Below are 24,566 nucleotides of genomic sequence, written 5' to 3' on the forward strand. Positions count from 1 at the left end.
TTATCCTAAAGATGATGGAGATGGAGAAGGAAAGGAGACGGAGGGTGTGAGAAAATGAGATCACCTTTTCCGTTTGAGAGCTTTATGTAAAGTTTTATAGAAAAAAGAAAACATAGAGAAAAGACAATTCTTTGTCTTTATCAGATTATTCATCCTAAACGTAGGAATCAAAATATGTGTTTCTTGGAGTTGTGGCTCTTCCCTGATGCCTGGTGTCCCCAGCTTAGTGGCTAAGCTCACTGTTGCATCAGGTTTGCTACAGACTTTGGGAGCGGGACCTCGTCCTTGGCCAAGGCAAGCCTTGCTGTCAAAATCAGAGAGCCATGGGGAAAATATGTCCTGTGTCACTCCCAAGGTGGTCAAAAGACAATTGGATCCAAATATCACTAGGATCAATGCAAGTCACTGAGCACAGGATGAGGAGTAGGGCCACTGAGCTGATCTTATGGTTGCCAGTTTTTAAGCAGGGAGATGATGGGCAGAAAGTTGTGTTAAAAGACCAAAGAGAGGAACTACCTGACAGCAAACAACCACCACAAAACCCCCAGCAAACGAAGACCAGCTCAGGCAATGCCATCTCAATCCTCTTGCGTTTTTAGGAGAAACTCATCTGCAGAGAGAGCTTCTAAATTCAACCCTCTGCTGACAGATGACCCCACTTACAAATGAACCAGCTTATAAATTAAACTGATGTGAATTATAAGAACTGAGCCTTTCCTCTCTAGGAAAAGAAAAATGAATGTGATAGAACCTAGTCTGACATATATTTTCACATATCTTTATGGTAAAAGATTCTTAAGATTTATATGTAAAAGCACAGCTTTCTGCAATGAATGCACATAATCAATGGCACGAAAGCGGTGAGGTATTTGCAAATAGCTCTGAATTTAAATCTTCAAAATATTTTTATTTATCAGGTAAGAGTGGTCCTAAGTCTGCAAGTTATTTCCATAAATGACTATGTCTAAAATTATGATTTTTAGGACAGAAAGAAAAATGCTTTTTTAATCCAATTTCAACCATCTACTGCTCTCTGATGGACACTCTTTTAAAACCAATTAAAAAATCAAACAAGAAGAAGTACAACATTTAAAACTGATGCTGAAAAATTGTATTCCCCTCGTGGAAGTTGGTGTAGCCCTAAAACCCTGTCGGCTGTGAAAACCCTTTCTCAGGGCTCCTTACTTATTGAATAATTAAGTCAGAGAGGCCTCGCTGTACTGGAGGCCGACAGGCTCAGTGGAGAGCTAAGTAAAGCATAATTGTTTCTCAGTTTGTCCTGTCCCAGGAAGGAGAATTCAGCTCCTGTTCTGAGACCAGGAATCAGGGCCGAGCAGAAACTTGAACATGAATATCCAGTTCTTTCCACTCCACACTGCCACCTTTGACAGAATTGCTGCTCTTCATTGGATCTGGCGTTTCCCTAGGAACATCTGTCTCTGGAGAGCAAGAAGTACTCAGGGAGCCTCAACTGTACCCGCACAACTAAGACAGCACGTGGAACGTAATACAGTACGGCAGCCTGTGCTTAGAGCTTCCAGTTTACACTGCATTACGTTCCCAGTGCAATCCCATTTCCCCACCTGCAGAGAGAGAGCGAGAGAGCAAGGCAGGCAGGAAGGACAGGAGGAGGGGCAGAGAGATGTAGAAGGACTGTGTGTGGTAAGCAGAGATGGGCAAAGCGCTCCTGTTATTCTCTGTGTAGAGGATGCAGCCCTCCATGTTAGAGATGTAAGACGCGGTCCAAGGCCTGTCAGTCCTATTTTCAAGCAACATCTCAAACCCATCCAGGACATTTGATTCTATCTCTTATAGATGGTGCAAGCAAAGGTAGAAGGTTAACTACCTTCTACAGACTGAAGTTACCCCTCCTTATAAAAGGGCTGGCTGGGCTGGAGGGTCTCTGAAGTCACTTTTAGCTTTGTGATGCTCTGAGCACTCGGCTTTGGCTGTGTAGACCGGCTGGCAGAGAGGATACTGATCCGTGCGGGTACAGGTGTCCACAGGCCCTGTCTAGCCGGCAGCGTTGCTCAGAGCCGCACCATGGGGTGGAAGCCCGTGCTCCTCGGAGCGGCCCGGGATGCCGTGCGGGGTCACCGCGCACACACCGTGAAAGCTTCTCAGCCAGAACGTGTGAACCACGGCCCAGGCTGCATGCAGCACAGTCACCTGGCTCTGACGGCCAGGTGTGCACGCCCGAGCCGCAGAGCCTTCGTGTACGAACTGCGCTTCCTCGAAGGAACCGTCTAGGTAAACAGAAGAAATCAGGCCCTCACCAGATGCAAGTGGGTGCCTACCTAGCAGCGCAGTTGTTTCCGCTTTTTCCAGACGGCTTTAGTTCTTCATTTCCAATTTCCACCTTTACTTGCCATTGTTGGAAAATCTCATTTACTCTCCCTGTGTATTTAAGCTGTGATGCACAGAGTGAGTTAGGAACAAATGCTTTCCCACAGGCCGTGTGCCCAGGAAAGCTTTGCTGAGCAGGAAAAGACACCTACACCTACCTCGATTCCGATTTCTTCTATCCAAAACCCCCATGGTTGCCCGTTTTGCCGACAGTTTATCCTGAATACTTCATGAACGGAAGAAAGCAAAGGGGGCTGGAAGAAGTTTCTAATTAGTCTTTTCCTGTCTTGCATCCCACGAGACTACAGAGAAGTCAGAAGTTAAGGGGCTCTCCTTAAACAAACACCGTCCCCAGCCAACCACGGTAGGAGACACCTTGAGTGTGACAACTGCCTCCTTTGTCACATCTTGATGAGGACTTTTAAGACCTAAATCACTGGATTTCCAGTTGCTCCATTTTATGGTAAAGCAGGTGGAGCCACGCCCGGCTACCTTCCCGAGGCTGAGGTTAGAGAAGGAACCCATCGACCCCCAGGCCCAAGTCCTCTGTGCCGAGTTCCTGTCTCTGCATCCGGCTCCACCCGTGGATTTCTGCAGGGGAGGGAGAATGCCCGGGAGAGTGTCAGCCTGTGAGTGGGACTGTGTCCTGTCCCTTTTGATCTGTCTGTTTTTCCTTTGCTATTTTCATTACGTTCATTAACACATTTATCGAATGTCTATTGTGTGCATGATGGTGTGTGAAGGGCTGTAAAATTTGTCCTAAAAACAATTCACTTTTTATTAAAAGTTTGTAATGTGGCATTATAAACAACGTGGCAAAACATATTTAGAAAGGCCTAACTCATCTGGGTGTATTCCAGAAAAGCTGTTCCGTCTTCTAGATGGGATGAGAGAAAAGGAGAGCAGGTCTAGGCCCCCGTCCCGCACAGAGGGACCACACAGCCCCTGCTTGAGCCCGTTCTTCACTAGAGGGCAGTTCACGCTGCATCACGGACACTACGTGGAAGGCACGGTCATGGGCGTCTGGCCCGTCACCACCTGACGCGTGGGTCTGTGATCCATACCACCCCCGCTCACCAATGCACCCTGAGGCTCCACCATCCCACCGGGAAGGCTGCTCGTTATCCCAAAACGGATGCGGCAGAAGCTCTCCAGCGCTGGGCAGGCAGTTCTCCGTTCCCTCTGCAGAATGTTCTTCCTGATGCCCTTAGTGCGTTGAACGTCTACGCCAACCGGGCGACCGTGGGTCCACAGGCCCAGCCGTCTCCTCAAGTTGAGCTGAACACTTAGCAAGGGTCAGTCTGGTTTTCTGAAGCTGCTTATCTCAAGGTTCTGGTTCTGGTAGTCATTTCACTTAATTAGCATTTAAACTGATGAAATACGAGTGTGAAAAGAGAGTTGTTTCTATGAAATCGATACTGATAGCTTTGGAAAACGTAGATCAGAGGGCAGTGCGTTTCCAATCACGTAGCGTTGGGACCCCTCTCCTGCCCCCTGGTGTCTGGTCCGAGGATGCTGTGGGTCGCAGGGCTGCACCTGCCCCTTGGCTCTTCCTTGCACAGCCCTTGCCAAGAGCTTATGCACATACTTTAATGTCCTCCCACCACTCTGGGACTTTTGCTGTTTCATCTCCGATCATCAGCTGCTGTGTCTTGCTTTTTGTGTGTCCATTAGAATATCATCCCCAACCAGGAACTCAAAACAGGTTAGGTATCTCAGAAAGAAGGGATTTAAATCAGGGAATCTACTCCACAGGAAGATAAGCGGGCAAAAAGAGGATGCTTATACAAGTCCGGGATTCTTCATTAAAGGAAGCAGCTCCCAGCCCGGGGGCCAGAAGAATCAGGAACGTGTGCCCAGGTCTCTGGGGAGGGGCCCAACCTGGCGAGTGCTGGGTGACCAGAGGGACCAGTCTAGCCGCTGCAGAGGCTGCCAGGCAGGGATGGAGCGACGCTCACAGAAATCATCTTACTGCTGAGGGCCCCGTCCCAGCTGCTGCTCCCCCCGCTGTGGTGAGGCTGCGTCCGGCGGGCCCCAAAGAGCCGAGGGCTGGTGGCTGGAGAAGTCCAAGGCTAACTGGATGCTGGTCTGAGCCGGAAGCCAGAAAAATGTCTCCTTTCCTCGCCTCCCGCTTTCCAAGCTCCGCCCACTGCCACCTCCAGGCAGAACCTAGCGGGAAGCTGGAGTCAAGGAGCTGGGGACCCCGCCTGCCAGGCAACTGGCACACGCGCCCCACTCTGCTGGGCTCCTTTTGCCTGCTTCCACATAAGAGATTTGATCATCAAGCTAGTTAAAGCTGTTTCTGAGTGAAAGCCTGAAAGACTATCGTATGAGACGAATGCATGCATTTTAGACCATGGAGACTGTGTCATATTAAATACATCAAAGCAGCCGAGTTTGGCAACTGATACATCTCTCTGAAACGTCTGACCACAGATCTCAAGTGGTCACTCAGCACTGTCAAGCATCCGACATTGTTTCTCCTTGAAATTCACTCTCCTGCTACAAAACTGTTTCCTTCCTTCTTCTGTGTCCTCACACTTCCAACCACCTGCCTCCATCACTTCAAACCACTGCTTTCACTTCTATGTCAGTGAGAAGACAGAAGCAGTGAAATAAGAACGGCTTTATTTTCCCACCGCTAAACCCCACCTCCTTCTGCACCCATCACCTGGCTTCCCTCCATTTACCATGGGTAAGCTGTGCCTGCTCCCACCTCTTGACCCCTCTTCTTCTGCGCTGGATCCCGTGTCCTCTCACCTACATAAGCATCCTGTTCATGAAATTATCCTCTCTCTCTCCTGCATTATCAATTTCTCCTTTTTACTGGATCATTGCCATCACACATAAACAAGCACACCGTGATAACTCTAATCTTTATTTTTTTAAAAATTGTCCCATATCACCTGCTACCATATTACCACAATTAATTATATTTTAGTGCTTATCGAGTTCTTTCATGTTTCGTATATATTACATTAAAATAGAATTAAAATATGGATACTATTTTGTAACCTCCTCTCTTCTGGCAATACATCATGAACATATGTCCATGACGATGTATGTAATTCTGCATCGTTTCTAGCTACTGCGTAATTTACTAGCACATGGATTATCTTTTTCTTTTCCACTAACTCCCTGTTTTCGAAATGATAAGCGATCATCTATAGTCACCATAATCAATAACCCTATGATAATCCTATTATAAACACATTAAGAAAATCTTTGCAGCCTTAGTTAAATACCTAAAGTGAAATGGGTGGATTTGAGGGCAAGCTTGCGGGCTTGAAGGCTTTTGATACGTAATGTCAAACTGGCAATTTTAAAGTACATTTCTTGAGAGTTCTGCAGTGTCTCAACTTTCTGATCCAAATGCACAGGAAGTCAGTGAGGGCAATAAATGTGACAAGGGCTGGGAATGGGACAAATCTTTTGAGATTTGGGAAAGAGCTCTTAATGGTGCCCATTGCAATAGGAAGGGCGTAATTCCAAGAAGTGTCCTAGTTTCTTCCCTTGTTACTTCATTGTACCCACCATATAAACTTTATTAAATCTATTCTATTAAGCAGCAGCTCATTATTGATGAAACAAAATTTTCAGAACAGCTTCATCAAAGACTTTTAATTTGAACCAAAATTGTTAGGAAAGTAGACATAGGTTCCTCAAAACACATAACAAAAATCTGAGCCAAGAAAACTTTTAAAGAGCTAAACCACACAAAAATTATAAAACAGCAGCCTTTACACTGGACAGTTGTGATTTCTTTTGGCTTTATGGATATGTTAAATGTATTCAATAGTATTTAGTGTGAAGGCCCACTGGATATTAAAAAAAGACAGCACGTCTTCCCTCCCAGGTGCTGACAAATTCCGTAGAGGCTGATGCAGGTGATGATGTCACAGCAAAGTCTGGCACGCGTTACTTCCCAGCTGCATGGACCCTCCACTCTGGGCCCATTATAAGCAGTTGGTGGATATTTGTTGAATAAAAGGAAGAATGAATGTCTGCTGGGTGACAAAGCCCTAGGCTAGGTGTACTTGATACAAAACCAAATGGCATAGCCCCTGCTCTCAAAGAATTCAACCTAATGGAAAAGAAAGACCAAATAATTGTTATTATTCAGTGTGCTCTATACTGTTGATGACCATGTTAAGGCCCTTTGGTGACATAAAATGATCTCTTATAGAAAATGATACAGATCACAATAGCCAAAACATGGAAACAACCTAAATGTCCATTAACAGATGAATGGATAAAGAAGATGTGGTATACAATGGAATACTACTCAGCCATAAAAAAGAATGAAATAATGCCAGTTGCAGCAACATGGACGCAACTAGAGATTATCATACTAAGTGAAGTAAGTCAGAAAGAGAAAGACAAATAACCGTATGATGTCACTTATATGTGGAATCTCAAATATGGCACAAATGAGCCTATCTACAAAACAGAAACAGACTCGTAGACCTAGAGAACAGACTAGGGTTGCCAAGGGGGAGCGGGGAGGGAGAAGGTTGGCCTGTGACTTTGGGGTTGGTAGATGCAAAGGATTACATTTAGAGTGGATAAACACCAAGGTCCTACTGTAGAGCACAGGGAACTATATCCAATCTCCTGTGATAAACCATAATGGAAAAGAATATAAAAAAAGAATGTATGTATGTGTATAACTGAGTCACTTTGCTGTACAGCAGAGACTGACACAACATTGTAAATCAACTAGACTTCAGTAAAAAAAAGGAAGGAAGGAAGAAGGAAGGAAGGAAGGAAGGAAGGAAGAAGGAAGGAAGGAAGGAAGAAGGAAGGAAGGAAGGAAGGAAGGAAGGAAGAAGGAAGGAAGGAAGGAAGGAAGAAGGAAGGAAGGAAGGAAGGAGGAAGGAAGGAAGGAGGAAGGAAGGAAGGAAGGAAGGAGGAAGGAAGGAAGGAAGGAAGAAGGAAGGAAGGAGGAAGGAAGGAGGAAGGAAGGAGGAAGGAAGGAAGGAGGAAGGAAGGAAGGAGGAGGGAGGGAGGGAGGGAGGAAGGAAGGAAGGAAGGAAGGAGGAAGGAAGGAAGGAAGGAAGGAGGAAGGAAGGAAGGAAGGAAGAAGGAAGGAAGGAGGAAGGAAGGAAGGAAGGAAGGAGGAAGGAAGGAAGGAAGGAAGGAGGAAGGAGGGAGGAAGGAAGGAAGGAAGGAAGGAAGAAGGAAGGAAGGAAGGAAGGAAGGAGGAAGGAAGGAAGGAAGGAAGGAAGAAAGAAAGAAAGAAAAGAAAGAAAAGAGAGAGAGAGGGAGGGAGGGAGGGAGGGAGGGAGGGAGGGAGGAAGGAAGGAAGGAAGGAAGAAAATGATACACAGAAAGTAGAAATGCGGTGCCGTTTGTGACATCAGGGAATGTTGGAAGAATCAGGGAAGTTTTCAAAAAAAGAGCGGCCTTTGAGCTGGGTCACAAGTGAAGCCTAACATTTTGTCACGTTCACTAAAGAAAAGACAGCAACATGAACGAACACAGAAGAGGGAGGCCGGTGGTTTTGTCTACACCTGTCTGTCCAGCGATGCTGCTGGTGGATAGCAGTCTCAAAGCAATGGGATTGTTGGTGTTACTTGTGGCACAGGATTAGATTCGTTCCTCATATTTGAAAAATATTTCTAGTAGCAGGGTAAATCCTGCATATATACTTAAAAAATACACGTATTTTTCTGTACGTCTTACTTTTCAGCCTGTTTCTGCATCGTTCAGTATTTGGGGGTTATCAATAAATCAATCAATAAAATAGTAAACTGCCAGTCTGCTTACTCAATACATATATGGAGTGGAATTTTAAAGACTCATCATCATCAACATCTTTGTAAGGAGAGGCTCACACACCCGACAGGGCATGTTGGCCACACTGCTCCCCTCTATTGAAAAGTATTGGCAGAATAAACGATGGGTGTCATGAGGGTAATGATATTATTGATCCCTTTATTTCACATTCAATAGCCTCTGAGTCATGGTACCACTCCAAGTTATACTTAGAAGAACAGAGAGGAGCTTCATTTGCTGATCGTTGATTCAAGTGCTTGAAATCAACTCTGTATGGTAGCAGCCCCCAGCACAGCTGTGAATAGTTTTGAATTTGAATCATTTTGAACATAATATGAAATAAGGGCCTGACTATTTTTAGGTCCTACTTAATTATCTCCAATAATCAAGCACAAATCTTGGTATTTTTCCACTCAGTATTCCTTCTCTCTCCCTCTCCTTCTCGGTGAGGTGTGAGTGAGCATGGGTGCGTGCTTGTTCAGGCACTGGGTGATAGACTGGGTGGGGTGAGGGTAGCGGGTGAACAGATGCGAATAATTGCACACGCCTGGCTTGGGAGAGCAGGAACCTGGCAGAAAGTTGCGGAGAGGTTGGTGCAACAGAGAAGCAAACAGGCATAAGGGCTGTCTGCAGTGAATGATGTCCCCAAACACTCACCGTTCCTTCGCCTTTCTTGTGACTTCCTTGTTTGCCAACCTCCAACCTCCCCAAATAGTTCAGTAATTTTTCAGTGCTTCGTACCTTCAAGGCGTCAACTTAAAAAAAAAAAAGTACAACGTAGGAGCTGTGAGTTTAAGTTTTATTCAGGGTGATAAATAAATTTAGATAATTTAGCTCCGAGGAAACTCTTCCAAAGCGGTAGGAAAGGAACCAGGATGGATATGATTTTTGGCTGGGAATGCATGTAGTCCAGCATACATCCTGGTAAAATGGTACTGCTGGTCAAGAAGAACAGCTATCTCAAGTTAATGATTTCAGTGCTTTTCTATGTATAGAAGATGCAAGAATCTGGGTTCATTAACATTCTTCCTGAGATACACATCTAACTATCTAGGGGACTGTTTTTGCAAAGCACAGAGCGTCTCATCCTGACTTCACCCTGAATCTCTCCCAGGATGCACTGTCCCTCAGCTCTGCGGTGACTAACGACGGAATCCCTGTAGAGCTGGGTGGTGAGCAACGCTCTTTGGGCATTTTTGTTTGTTTACAAAGGAAACAGCAGCCCACTCACCTGACCTTTACCCCAAACTCAGAGCAGGTATTTACTTTGAATATCGACGTACTGTAATCGTTATTTCTAAAAACTAAAAATAACTACCGTGAATAGTAACCCAAATCCTTGCTGAGCAGAGTCAAAGTGAGGTCAACTTAATAAAAAATTCAAAAGTGGCTTACTATGGTATTTTCCTAAATAATTTTTTTTTTCTAGGAAGCCACAGACACAGTTACATGATCAGGATTTTTTGACCCGATTCTGATTGGGTGTGTGAATGAGGGAAGCACCCACAACCAATGAAATAGTTTTCACTATGAAACCTCTTGTCTACGACAAACTTGTGCCATCACAGAGCGTACAGTCGAGTCTAGAAATATTTTACATTCATTGGGCAGCTTGGAGTTAGACTGAGTTTTGAAGCAGTCCTTAGACATGGAGGCTAATATTTTCTTGATGACTCAGCAGGAATAAAAAACTGGGATCATTTCCTGTTGACTGATTTAAGAAAGGCCTTTTTTTCACCGTACTGCTCACTCATGCATGGGAGCCTATATGTATGCAATCGGGAGGGATGAGATCCCATCACACTGAGCCAGATGCAAGCAGGAGCAAAAAGGAGCGACTGATTCAATTGGTCTGTAAGCGTTCCTTAGTATAAAACCACATGGAGATTCACTCCCCGAAACTCACAATGAGCTTCTGATTGCGGAAGGACAGGCCTGCTGAGAGCTGCCTGTGGAAGGTTTTGTCAGCACTTTCATTGTGATTCTAAATTTCCACAGCTTTCCACTCAGCTGTAGAAAAAGTCCGAGAGTCCGTGAGGCTAAGGAGACTCCAAACCTCCAAAACTTTTAAAACATCCATAATATTATCACTTCACACACCTGGACCATTTTAGAGGGCGTGAAGTTCTCCAGTGTAGCGTTGAAATGTAGGCCTTTCCAGTGTGTAGGCTTCTGCGAAGGCAGGTACTACCAGATTTTTGTTAGCTAAAACATTGAGTTAAAATTCAAATTAAAAAAAATCTAAAACACATCTGCTAGGATGTAAAAAGGCAATAGATATTTTTAACATAGACTTTTGGAATAAATGGCGGAGTAAATAAACGTATAGATTTTTAAATTCACAGATTTTTAAAACTCAATGCAGATAAGTGAAGAAGCTATTAAAAAAAAGCATTTGAAAAAAATTTCATTTTTGAAATGTTTTGTGAGCCCAGAAGAAGACATTTTTTCCAAATTTAAAGATGCTAGGGAATTTTGTGGAAAAGAGGGTACTGGATCTTAAAGAATGAGTGAAATGATTTTGAACATAGAAATGTTTGGGAGGCAGGTCTGCTGGGCCCTGAGGAGGAAGTCAGAGCATGAGGTGCATGTGCTGTAACACTACCAACTCCCAGAAGTAAGAGGGGAATGATTTGAACTTGATCTTGAAGCTCGAGGGTCCTGAACATCTTTGTCCATATAAGGTCCAGCAACACATCTCTCAATAATGGAATACAATGTCTTAATTAAGACCTGAAAAAAAATCATCATTATTTATTACATTATTTACTGAACAAACATTTGTTGAGTCCCTATCCATGGCAGGCACTGATTTGAATGCTAGAAGAATGATGACCAAGACCAGTCAGTGAAGCAGAGGAAGTAAGAGAGAAGTGGGATAATCAGAAGAGCACGGTGATATGGTAGCTGAGGCGGTTATTTCAAAAGAGATGCTCGTGAGGGACCAGTCAAGACGAGAACTGAATAGTCTATTAGACTCGGCAATGATTACTTTGCTGTCATCAGGACCAAGCTTAGGAAAGAAGTAAAGATTGCAAATTAGAGGAGGAGAAATCGTGGCAGCAAGGTAGAACTTCTAGACTATAAAAGGAAGAAGAAAATCAGTGAAGTGGCTAAGAGGACAATTTTCAGGAAAGAGACATAAACGTAAGACATAAACCACGTGGTGAAGGGTAGGCTTGAGAAGCAGAACAAAAGCAAAATCTTTATCTAATCCAGTTCCTGCTCTCCTACCCTAGTAGCTAACAAAGGTTAGTGTGAGTTAACAAAGGTGACACTACCAGTAGCAGGTAGAGCTGGGACCAGAGCCCAGGGTTCAGGGCTCCTCTCATGGATAAAGGACCCCAACGTGGAGACATTCCATCATGAATGATCTTTTACGTTTTCACTCACCTTGTAGCCTTCAGTGTGTTCCTTAACCACGCTGAGAATTTGCTTCTCTGATTGAAAAAGAATTTCCTGATCTAAGTCGCCACGTTGTGTTAGAATCACATAAACAATGAAAAGGACCTTAACCTCCTGTCTGGCACTTGGGGGTGTCAAGTGGTCCACGTGGGCCATCTTCTTCCTTCCTTCCTTCCTGTCTCACATGGAGAAGGGGAAGGGCACCCATAGCGTGTTTCTAAATTTGCTATGAAATGAGGTTTCAAAATTCACATTTTATGTCTCTTTTAAATGGATGTAAACCCATTTGAATTCATTTTCCCTAACCTCGGAGTTAAATCCGAGCTGCTCTCCCCCCGAGCGCTCTGTGTGGCCTTGGTCACTTCTGCCCTGCACGGCCAGTGCCCACCACCCGTGTTGTGATCTTGACTCTTAACCTCAGAGGTGTCCCAGTAGGGTTTTGAAACCTCAGGGATCTTCCAGCAAATGCCACTTAGGCTTTGATCTGTCCACTGACCTATATTTTTAGCGTGAAGTACTTTCAGCCTTGAAGTTTTTTGAAAGAATATACATTTATGAGGAAAACAAATGTGCATTTTCTTTACATTTTCTAAGCACATCATCTCCACGCCATTAGACGTGGAAACTAATCTTTTTTCCACAAGCTTATTAGCATTCATATTGTAAGTGTTGAGATATTTTCTACAGTCTAAGAAAGTATAAGATTCCTATAATTGGTGGTCATATTTTCTTCATTTTTTAATAGACTTTATTTTTTAAAGCAGTTTTAGGTTCACAGCAAAATTGAGGGGAAGGCACGGAGGTTTCCCATATAGTCCCTGCCTCCACAGAGGCATGGCTTTCCCCAGTATCAACATCTCCACCAGATGGTACGTTTGTTACCAGGGATGAACCTATATTGACGCATCATTATCACTCAAAATCCATAGTTTACGTGGGGTTCGCTCTTGATGATGTACACTCTGTGGGTTTGGACAAATGTATAATGACATGTATCCATCGTTATAATATCCTACAGAGTATTTTCACTGCCCTAAAGTTCCTACGTGCTCCTCTTGTTCATCCCAGCCTCCCCCCAACCCCTGGCAGCCACTGATCTTTTTACTGTCTCCATAGCTTTTCCCTTTGCAGGATGTCATATAGTTGGAATCATACAGTCTGTAGGCTTCTCAGATAGGCTTCTTTCACGTAAGTCATATGCATTTTTTAAAATCAGGTCTTTATTCAAAATCAGCTGTCCAAAATGATTTGACCTCTACGTAATAAGCAAATTTAAGGTTATGCAGCAGCCTTCTTTTCCTCCGTGGTGGGTTTCTTTTCTGCGGGCTTCTTTTCAGCTGCTGGTTTCTTGGTCACTGCAGCCTTTTTTCCCACCAAAGGCTTCTTCTGCTTCTTAATGCCAACAGCCTTCTTTCCTTTCTTTCCCACCACAGGCTTCTTTTTTTTTTTTTTCTTTTTTTTTTCTTTTATTTATTTATTTTTGGCTGTGTTGGGTCTTCGTTTCTGTGCGAGGGCTTTCTCTAGTTGCGGCAAGCGGGGGCCACTCTTCATCGCGGTGCGCGGGCCTCTCACTATCGCGGCCTCTCTTGTTGCGGAGCGCAGGCTCCAGACGCGCAGGCTCAGTAGTTGTGGCTCACGGGCTCCAGACACGCAGGCTCAGTAGTTGTGGCTCACGGGCCCAGTTGCTCCGCGGCATGTGGGATCTTCCCGGACCAGGGCTCGAACGCGTGTCCCCTGCATTGGCAGGCAGATTCTCAACCACTGCGCCACCAGGGAAGCCCCCCCACCGCAGGCGTCTTGCCTGGAACCCGCTTCTCATCTGATTTGGCTTCTAGCGCTGCTGCTGCCCTGTCCATCCGGATTTTGTGGTTCTTGGCCTGGCGAAGAATGGTGTTCCGGCGCATGGTCTTTGCATGTGGGTTTAGCTTCAGCGTGATTCTCAGGCTTTTCGGTGGACTCCTCTTTGGGACTCTGTGATGAATCCTCTTGCGTGGTGCTCGGAGAGCTCTTTGGATCTCTGGGCTTTTCAAGATTCTGCTAAGGTCTGTACTGAGCATCATGTGCACAGGGAGGTTGTAGCTACTCTTGAGGGGAGCAGCTTTACGCCAAGTGCCATACAGCTCCTCTAACTTGCGGAAAGCACTTTCAGTCCAAATGCAGGAACGTAGCACATGCCCACCAGGAGCAAGTTCCAAAAGGTTCGGTTTGCTCACATTAGGCAGAGTAATTCCAGGGATGTTTCTGAAGGCCTTGATGACGCGCCCATTACAGATGATGCAGGGTCCCCTGCGCTGGATACGGTGATGGTTTCTCATTTTGTCTTTGCCAGCTCTCATTTGCTGAGAGGCGTAGACCTTTTGGATATCATTCCAGGCTTTAAGTTTCTTCAGAAGCAAAACAGCCTGCTTGGTCTTCTTGTAGCCTTCATCATTATCTTCAACCACCAAAGGAAGTTCAGGAACTTCCTCAACACGATGACCTATAGACACGACCAGCGCTGGTAACACCGAGGCAGCCAGTGCAGAGCAGATGGCATATCCCTTGGGTGTTGTATTCACTCTGCGGTGCCAGCATCGCCAGGTCTTGGTTGGCGCAAACATGCGGCCCCCAGGACACATATTTCCAAAAGCATCCTGGCCAGAGTGGTGAGTCCTGCCACCTTGAACCCTGGGAATTCGAGCCACAGCTGTGCCGGTACCCAAGACTCAGCACTGGTTTGGTGACCTGCTAATTCACTGACAGCATAGGGCTGTCTGTTGTTTTTGCACAAGTTGGTGTGAACAAAGTTCACAATATCTGGTCGAATGGGAGCCTTGAACACAGCAGGCAAAGTGACATTTTTGCCAGATGACTCCCCCATTTCGGCGTACACTGATATCAGCGGACGAGCGCACGCCAGGGCGGGGAGAGGAGAAGGCCGCGCTCCTCTCAACCCGGCAGTTCCCCCAGGATGATAAGTCATATGCATTTAAGGTCCCTCCACGTCTCTTCATGGCTTGTGAGCTCATCTGTTTTTGTGCTGAATAATATTCCACTGTCTGGATGGACCACAGTTTATTTATCCATTCAACTACTGAAGGACATCTTGGTTGCTTCCAAGTTTTGGCAATTACGAATAAAGCTGCTGTAAACATTTGTGTGCAGGTTTTTGTGTGGACATAAATCTTTCAATTCCTTTAGGAAAATATCAAGGATTATATGATAAAAGTATGTTTAGTTTTGTAAGAAACCACCAAACTGTCTTCCAAGGTGGCTGTACCATCTTGCATTCCCACCAGCAATGAATGACAATTCCTCAGCAGCATTTGATGTTATCAGTGTTTTGGATTTTGGCCATTCTAGTAGGTGTATAGTGGTATCTCACTGCTGTTTTAGTTTGCATTTTCTTGATGACATATGATCTGGAGCATCTTTTTATATGCTTTTTTGCCATCTGTATTTCTTCTTTGGTGAGGTGTCTGTTAAGGTCTTCCACCCATTTTTTGAGTTGGGTTGTTGTATTTTTTTTATTGTTGAGTCTTAAGGGTTCTTTGTATATTTTGAATAATAATCCTTTATCAGATGTCTTTTGCAAATACTTTCTCTCAGTCTGTGGCTTGTCATTTTGTTTTCCTGATGGTGTTTTTCACAGAGCAGAAGTTTTTCATTTTAATGAAATTCAGCTTATCCATTATTTATTCTATGGATCTTGCCTTTGGTGTTGCATCTAAAAAGTCATCACTATACTCAAGGTCAACTAAATTCTCTCCTATGTTATCTGCTAAGGGTTTTATAGTGTTGCATTTTGCATTTAGTATGATCCATTTTAGGTTAATTTTTATGAAGTTTATATGGTTTGTGTCTAGATTCCATTTTTCTTGCACGTGGATGTCTAGTTGTTCCAGGACTACTTGTTGGAAAGACTATCTTTTCTCTGCTGGCTTTGCTCCTTTGTCAGACATCAATTGACTACATTTATGTGGGTCTATTCTAGACCCTCCATTCTGTTCTATTAATCTGTTTGTCAATTTTTCACCAGTATCACACTTCTTGATTACTGGAGCTTTATAGAAAATCTTCAAGTTGGGTAGGGTCAGTCCTCCAACTTTGTTCTTCTCCTTCAGTATTATATTGGTTGTACTGGGTCCTTTGCCTCTCCACAGGAACTTTAGAATTCGTTTATCAATATCCATAAAATTACTTGCTGGGATTTTGATTGGGATTGAATTGAATCTATAGATCAAGTGGGGAAGAGCTGACATCTTGCCAATATTGGGTCTTCTTTTTTTTTTTCCATGAACATGGCATATCTTTCCATTTATTTAGTTCTTTGATTTCTTTCATCAGAGTTTTATAGCTTTCTTCATATAGATGTTGTACATATTTTGTTAGATGTATACCTTACTATTGCATTTTGGGGGGTGCTAATGCAAATGGTATTTAAGGTAAAGGGCATGACAGACTGCTTCTCAAGTTATAACACAATATTTGAAAGTCATAATGCCTAATGACAACGACACTTGTCCCCAACCTCTACCACCACCCAGAGGATGAGAGAGAGATGCAGGCTGCCTCCTCAAGGAACAGAATAGAGCGAGAGTTCAGATTCAACAGTCTTTGTTGTGATCTTGGCTCCACCACCTAATAACTTTGAGCTGCGGCTCATTTCTCTACATGTCCGCATCTATTTCTTCATCAGAGGAGTGGGGAAAGCAAGCCCTACCTCACAGGAAAGGCACCTGGAAGAATTTGCTAAGACATTGTGAAGGACAAATGCCCTGAATCAGACCCAGTATATGGCAGGTACTCAAGAAGCATCCTCTTACATCACATGGGGAATAGTTAACGCTGATGTTTTGGTACAGACAATGAGAAAACAGATCATTTACAACTAAGGTATCAACCTTACCACCAAGACTGTACTACCAATTCAGGGAATTAGGAATACTACATCACTGCTTCTTCCTGGAAGGAAGGAAGGAAGGAAGGAAGGAAGGAAGGAAGGAAGGTAGAAAAAGTCAATAAACTGAAATATCAAAAGTCAAAGAAAAACACCAGAACTCCATAAGTTCATTGCGCCTCCATGCCCCAGTGGTGCCTCAATTCTCCACTTACTTGATGCTTGTCAGGATGTCTAATGCTTTGCCTGCACCTAGTGGATACAGGGGGGAAAAATGTGAAACAGTAGTCTGATATTATCAGACCCCGGAAAGGTACTTCTGGAAACACTAATTGGATTTTCTTCAGCCTTTTTTAATTTAGTGCACTCTAGGAGAAGATCACACCTCTCCTAACACTTATAAAGAGAATTTGTGAGCGAGATTGTGCACAAGTAATACCTATTGGATGCTCCAGGCAACGTGTTGCCATGGTACCAATCAGATTTCATCTTCATCGGGGAATAGAAATTAAAACTGACAATGTTTGAGTGTAACTGTTTTTGTTGGTCCCCGTAAGCAATGTGAGGGCTTGAAAAGGGAGGAGGTCTAGTTTTGTTGTTGTTTTCTGGTTTCGAAACAATACTACATTAAAATGAGTACAGTCCAATGAGTTCAGAGAAACAAAGAATCCCCCAAAGGAGCTCATTATTCTTATAAATTTACATTATCAAAGGATGCGGAAAGGCCAAAAAGCAAGTTCTTAATGGTCAGAAGCGGTAGTGTCATCTCCCAGCCAGAGAGAGTGAGTTGGTGACTAATGGGGTTCAAATGCAGGATTGATCTGGAAGCCTAATTGGCTATTTTTATGGCTTTAAAATTATGATCTTGTATTAGAGCTGTAAAACATCCATTGTGCTTTGGGGATCATCTGTGCATTTGGCTCTCATAATAAAAGAAATATTGCAAATTGAGAGAGGTAGCCTGCTATGGAGAAAAACAAGAGAATGATTAACTTGAAATTCAGGAAAGTGGTTGCCCATGGGGATGAGGTGGAGAGAGGAAGGGTGTCAGAGACATCGGTTACATTCACTTTCTTAAGTTGAAGGGTATTTTATTCTTCTTCTTGGAGCTCCACATAGACATTGCATACATTCACAGTAAAAATGTACTTAAGGAGGTAGAGAGAGAGAATATAGAAGGTGGCGAGTAAGTGAACTGGGGCTGTGGACTCAATTCTTGACTCTTCCGCTAAGTAGCTAAAGGATTAGCGTGTCACCTCGGCTGAGCCTCAGTTTTCTCAGCTTTAAATTAAGGCATGCTCAACGGTCGGTATATTCCCCTTGGCTTGTAAACGATACAGCTCTGTGTTTATCACATGGAATACAATCTCGCTGAATTAGTCATGTTGGGGAAATACTATTTTTCATCATGCAAAAACAACAAATCCAGCAGTGACCATCCAATCATCCGCCCCCATTTGACTAGCAGAGTCAATTATTCTCTTATTCCGAGTTGCTATTCCTTGAGTGGAGTTTTGGAGATTCTTTATGCGGCGAGATACTATGAAGTCGGTGATGGCGCTGACAGTGTGGGAAAGTCAGTGGTCCTGGCTGGCACTGCATTCCATATTCCTCCTCGGTCTGTCAACTCGTCTTGTCATTCAGAGCTTCTCTGAATGTAAAACAGCAACATCATAAACTCAAGAAGCATTTAATTATTTCATGTTCATGCTGTCAGGTGCTTTGTATTTCCCCCCTCAAATTACAAAAAGAGTAACTATGCTTTTCAGGACTGGGCTAATCCTACCAGCTGGGTTTCAAGGAAATGCTCCTTTTTGGTTTGCAGAATCCAAAAGCCAGAAACATCCTCTTTCCTTATTCTTTCCACCAGTGTTTATGGCTGCCTAGGCTGGGCCAAGTCCTCTGCTGGCTGCTGGCTTCTACTTAATTTCTCAGAGAACACATAGGAGGTCTGATTATTATGAATGTGTTCTGGGGCATTGTAGCAAATTTCCCAGGCACTGGTATTTGCTTACACGCATTTAGATTCCAATGTCAAAGGAGGATAGGTAGATTTGGGCTGCTATCTTCCACTTCTGGTTTTGTTTGAGGCTCCAGTGTCAAATGAAGAATGAGGATGCACTTCTGTTGGCTCCGCCCAGCTCACATCCCGGGCTGGTTTCCCAAGCAGAATCCTGGGCTCTGAAAACTGGGGTAAAACTCTTAACCTCTCGGAGGCTCTATTTATTTCCATTGAGATGGGGAACTACCTCAAGTGTTATAATGAACGCTGTGAACACTTATTTTGGCATGACGCACATAAGACCCTGAGCTCGAGGCCTGGCACTTAATGTTAACTCAAAAAACATTTCGTCACCTGATCCGCAAATCACCCCAGCCTAAGCTGCCATATCTGAGGCAGCTGGACAACAGCCCCAAGTGTCCACCCTGTGATCCCTGCAGGGGACATCACAGGCACCTGCTCTCGGCTCTCCCAGCACTGAGTTGGGACGGTTTTGGAAAGAGACGCTGCAGGAGACAGTGTTGTGTTCGGTGTTGTCTCAGGTCTGGGAACTCTTTGACAAGGCCTGGGGGTGGGTGACAAAGAAACAAACCAACACGACACTACTTCCCTCTGAGTGCCCAGCCAATCAGGGCCGGGGGAGTTCTCCAGCCCATTCAGACTCTGACAAACCCAGAGGACTCCTGGGACATCACAGAGTTTTCTCTCAGCCCGTAGTTGTGTTTCAACCATATTTTTGTTCCTTACCTGAGATGAGATCCTGGAAGAGGGGGAGGGTGGCCTCAGAGTCACAGAGGCCTGTGCTCACAGCAGGATCTGCTCCATAAGGTCGTGGTGACAATTCAGTGGGATAATGTATATAAAGCGCCTGTGAGTTTGGTTCTGGTGCGTGTTAAGGTCTCAGACTTGTAATGATAATGTTGCTGACAATGAAACCATTGTAATGAAAAAAACAAAACAAAACATTTTGTGTGCTTCCTCTTATAGTTATAACTAAAGAAATTAAATCCACAGTCATGTTTCCAAGGGAAAGCTTCTGTCCTCAGAAGAACTGCCTGCTGCCATCCTGCTCCGTTGGTTCTGATGAAAGTCTGGCTGAGGGAATCTGATAACATCCAATTCTCTCAAAGATGTCCAGGCTTCCTGAGGAATAATCACATTGAAGCACACACTTAAGGGAGGCAATGCAGGACACCAGATGTGTTGTGGCATCTCAGGAAGCAAAAGCAAAAGACCGATGCCATCGAGAGGCTTCTTTGGAGGTGATTTGGCCACTTTCCTTATCCCAGCTCCCTTCAATAAGAGTCCAGAGTAAGGATAAATAAGAAATGTGTGCACAATGTCTATGATAACATGTAGAAGAGTACAAGCCATTCCTATCATAATCAAAATTATCGAGAAAAGACGTGTTCATTCTAAATGTTGAAAGAAAAAAGGAAATTAAACCTGAATCCTGTGACAGTCTCCTGCTTCTGGCAACATCCAGATAATAGCAAAAACACACAATTTAGGTGAACTTTCAGCTGCTGTATTTTTGTCATTTCCTTCATTCCCAGTTATTTTTAAGGTTTTCAGTTTGTTCAGAGAACCATCAAATGATTTCTTGTGGGGCACGACATGCAAAAGGAGAGACTGGGCTTTATCCGTTAAATCACCAAAAGGAGAACCCAAGCCCGTAAGCACCACCCAGGTGCTCCCAGGACATGCCTCTGTTGCTTCAGCAGAAGTGTCTTTGGTGTCTCTGGCGCCTGCTCTGTGCTCGACACCTACCGTTTATCAACATAGTGACCCTCCACAGAATAGAGGTGATTTATGCATTCAATGAAACAATCCAACTTGATCATCTCTAAACCTAAGGTTCAGAATACGTTAAAACATGTTTATTTCAGTTTAGAAAATGTTTTACTAATATTCCGTTCATCTTTTTTGGTGGGCCTAATATTGCGTTAACAATTATCCTTTAAAACCATTTCACGTGTAAAAAGAAATTAAATAGTGATGTGTTGAACACCCAACACAAAAGATTTGGCCATATATAGTTCATATAGTTAACAAAGCCAGATATTAAAAAATCCAGATTTATTAGTCACATTGAAAAAATGGTGATTATTTTCATTTCAAGAAGAAAATATTACAATGATTCTGAATATGATGTATTTCAGATCTCAGCTTACATAGTCTGTCACGTGATTGTTGGTTCCAAATTGTTTTCCTTTGCCTCTTCCTCTTAACCAAGAACTATTTTATTTTCGTTGCCAAGGCAAAGGAAAATAATTGAGAATCAGCAATAAGGTGTCAATCTGTAAATATGACTTCTCTGAGGATGCTCAGTAGGTGCTCAAATTAAGGAAAAGTTCCAGTGATTTTGGAACTTTTACGCAGCGTTATTTCATCAAAGCACTTCCACTCCCATCACACCTCTTCCTCCCCCCACAAGTAGTATCTCTAGTCTTATTCCTGTTTTCCAAATGGGGAGCTGAGGTCCAGAAGGTCAAACATTAGGACTAAGGGGAGATGTCAAATCAGGGTCAGAAAGAGACTTGTGTCTTGTCTTCCACTTATGCTGTGTTTCCTCCAAAAAAAAATTAAATATTATGCAAATTCTAAATATTACTATTAAAGAAAAGTTATTCTTTAAATCTTTATAACATTATAATTGGAGATGCCTTTGTAAACTTCTCTCCTCCTAAATGGCCAAGAAAGGCAATAATTATTTTTCTGATGCTGAGGTTTGATATTTTAGTAGAAGAACTCAAAGTGTGGCTTGTATTTAACTCTATTCCAACAAGAATATGCAGTCATGAATGGACGTGATCACTGACCTGGAACGATATTACTCTGAACATGACACGATTACACAAAGTGGCAGCATTTATTTTTAGAGAACCGCTTTTTAAGAGCTGTTGTGAATATATGCCAAAGAATAAAATGCTAGCTACTAGGTTTTGAGAAGCAGAATAAGAGATGATACTGAGTTACTGAGGGGTGATATATTTTGGCTGATATGGCTGAGGCGGTTCGTTTTAGAGTTTATGGCAATAAAGGTGATCAGGTGATTCTTAATGTTGCCAAGAGTACTGCAGTGTAGCCATTAAGGAAGGAGAAAGGGAGGGTGTTGGGAAGGTCAGAACTTTGATTCCCAAAGATTTCAATTAGGTGTTGCTTCCACTGACACTTGCAAAAGCCAAAAGGTGGAAAATTAGTTTGTAAAAATCGCTTTGTTACCGAAGGTTGGGTGGGTGCCCAACTAATACCAACCTTTATCAGCTGGTATTCTGGAGGGAAATCCCATTCATTGATACTTGCTATTTTTTTAGCATCTCTTCTTTTATCACTCAGGACTTTAGGTACCTGGTCTCATTAATTCCCAAAATATTGCAGAGGGTGGGCCGGATGGTGGGGAGAGTGAAGATGTAGATGCCACAGACCAGGGCAAATGTTCAGGGGGTAAATGAATGCCAAATGCTCAAACCTAAACAGACTGAAAGCAATCCTTCCCCCCCAGCCTCCTGTCTGCCTAATCACACCTCTGACCGAACTTCTTCCATATCTCAAGTCTCTGGCATATTTTTTGATCCTCAGTACATCCAGCAATAGCTACAGGAACTGCTTAAGTGCCTAAGGAGGAGAGTAGACCACTTAATCAAGTGTAAGGGAAACCATGAGACCTCTTAGTTTAGGCATTTGATCGAGCAAGAATTTTTGGTTGCATTGTTTTATTTTTTGGTGTGACTGAAACTTATTTTTGGCAAGTTAGTACCATGATTTGGAATTTGCTAAGATTATAAGTATTAAATAGTTAACGCTTCTGAAATGATTCCCATTTTCCTAATAATTAGAATAATGTTCTCACTGTTTATGTATGAATTTCATTTAACCCCCACCGCCCCGCAGTGGTCTTTGAAGTTCTAATGTTATCCCCATTTTACATAAGAGTGTGATGAGAAGGGAGCCCAAGGAGGACGGCTGTCCCTGTGTGCACCATTGGCCATCGCTAACCTAGGACCGGGCTGGCAGGCTCGCCTCAAGCCGAGGCTGTGCTGTAGTGGAACCCAGCCGTGTGGCTGACAGGGTCTTGGTGCTCCGGCCGGGTGTCAGGCCTGTGCCTCTGAGATGGGAGAGCCGAGTTCAGGACATTGGTCCACCAGAGACCTCCTGGCTCCATGTAATATCAAATGGCGAGAACGCTCCCAGAGATCTCCATCTCAATGCTAAGACCCAGCTCCACTCAATGACCAGCAAGCTACAGTGCTGGATGCCCCATGCCAAACAACTAGCAAGACAGGAACACAACCCCACCCATTAGCAGAGAGGCTGCCTAAAATCATAATAAGGTCACAGACACCCCAAAACACACCACTGGACGTGGTCCTGCCCACCAGAAAGACAAGATCCAGCCTCATCCACCAGAACACAGGCACCAGTCCCCTCCACCAGGAAGCCTACACAAGCCACTGAACCAACCTTAGCCACTTGGGGCAGACACCAAAAACAATGGGAACTACAAACCTGCAGCCTGTGAAAAGGAGACCCCAAACACAGTAAGTTAAGCAAAATGAGAAGACAGAGAAACACACAGCAGATGAAGGAGCAAGGTAAAAACCCACCAACCAAACAAATGAAGAGGAAATAGGCAGTCTACCTAAAAAAGAATTCACAGTAATGATAGTAAAGATGATCCAAAATCTTGGAAATAGAATGGAGAAAATACACGAAACATTTAACAAGGACCTAGAAGAACTAAAGAGCAAACAAACAATGCAGAACAACAGAATAAATGAAATTAAAAATTCTCTAGAAGGAATCAATAGCAGAATAACTGAGGCAGAAGAACGGATAAGTGACCTGGAGATAAAATAGTGGAAATAACTACTGCAGAGCAGAATAAAGAAAAAAGAATTGAGGACAGTCTTAGAGACCTCTGGGACAACATTAAATGCACCAACATTCGAATTATAGGTGTCCCAGAAGAAGAAGAGAAAAAGAAGAGGACTGAGAAAATATTTGAAGAGATTATAGTTGAAAACTTCCCTAATATGGGAAAGGAAATAGTCAATCAAGTCCAGGAAGCACAGAGAGTCCATACAGGGTAAATCCAAGGAGAAACATGCCAAGACACATATTAATCAAACTATCAAAAAATTAAATACAAAGAAAAAATATTAAAAGCAGCAAGGGAAAAACAACAAATAACATACAAGAGAATCCCCATAAGGTTAACAGCTGATCTTTCAGCAGAAACTCTGCAAGCCAGAAGGGAGTGGCAGGACACATATAAAGTGACGAAAGGGAAAAACCTACAACCAAGAATCCTCTACCCAGCAAGAATCTCATTCAGATTCGACAAAGAAATTAATACCTTTACAGACAAGCAAAAGCTAAGAGAATTCAGTACCACCAAAGCAGCTTTACAACAAATGCTAAAGGAACTTCTCTAGGCAGGAAACACAAGAGAAGGAAAAGACCTACAATAACAAACCCAAAACAATTAATAAAATGGTAATAGGGAGATACATATCGATAATTACCTTAAATGTAAATGGATTAAATGCTCCAAGCAAAAGACGTAGACTGGCTGAATGGATACAAAAACAAGACCCGTATATATGCTGTCTACAAGAGACCCACTTCAGACCTAGGGACACATACAGACTGAAAGTGAGGGGATGGAAAAAGATATTCCATGCAAATGGAAATCAAAAGAAAGTTGGAGTAGCAATTCTCATATCAGACAAAATAGACTTTAAAATAAAGACTATTATAAGAGACAAAGAAGGACACTACATAATGATCAAGGGATCAATCCAAGAAGATATAACAATTGTAAATATTTATGCACCCAACATAGGAGCACCTCAATACACAAGGCAAATACTAGCAGCCATAAAAGGGGAAATTGACAGTAACACAATCATAGTAGTGGGCTTTAACACTCCACTTTCACCAATGGACAGATCATCCAAAATGAAAATAAATAAGGAAACACACGCTTTAAATGATACATTAAACAAAATGGACTTAATTGATATTTATAGGACATTCCATCCCAAAACAACAGAATACACTTTCTTCTCAAGTGCTCCTGGAACATTCTCCAGGATAAATCATATCTTGGGTCACAAATCAAGCCTTGGTAAATTTAAGAAAATTGAAATC

General features: G+C 43.3%; 2 protein-coding genes across 2 annotated transcripts in view; one reads left to right on the forward strand and one right to left on the reverse strand.

The window, feature by feature from the left end:
- The window catches only part of XKR4 (XK related 4), a 353,016-nt gene that overhangs the window by 220,536 nt on the left and 107,914 nt on the right, over positions 1-24,566 (forward strand). The window lies entirely within an intron of this gene.
- Positions 12,808-14,491, reverse strand: LOC133077418 (large ribosomal subunit protein uL4-like). The gene is given in 3 exon segments (XM_061172241.1): positions 12,808-12,966; positions 13,317-14,227; positions 14,230-14,491. Coding segments are annotated over 3 exon segments (1,332 nt in total).

The sequence above is a fragment of the Eubalaena glacialis genome, chromosome 17 (genome assembly GCF_028564815.1).
Source record: "Eubalaena glacialis isolate mEubGla1 chromosome 17, mEubGla1.1.hap2.+ XY, whole genome shotgun sequence".
NCBI classification, from domain to species: Eukaryota; Metazoa; Chordata; class Mammalia; order Artiodactyla; family Balaenidae; genus Eubalaena; species Eubalaena glacialis.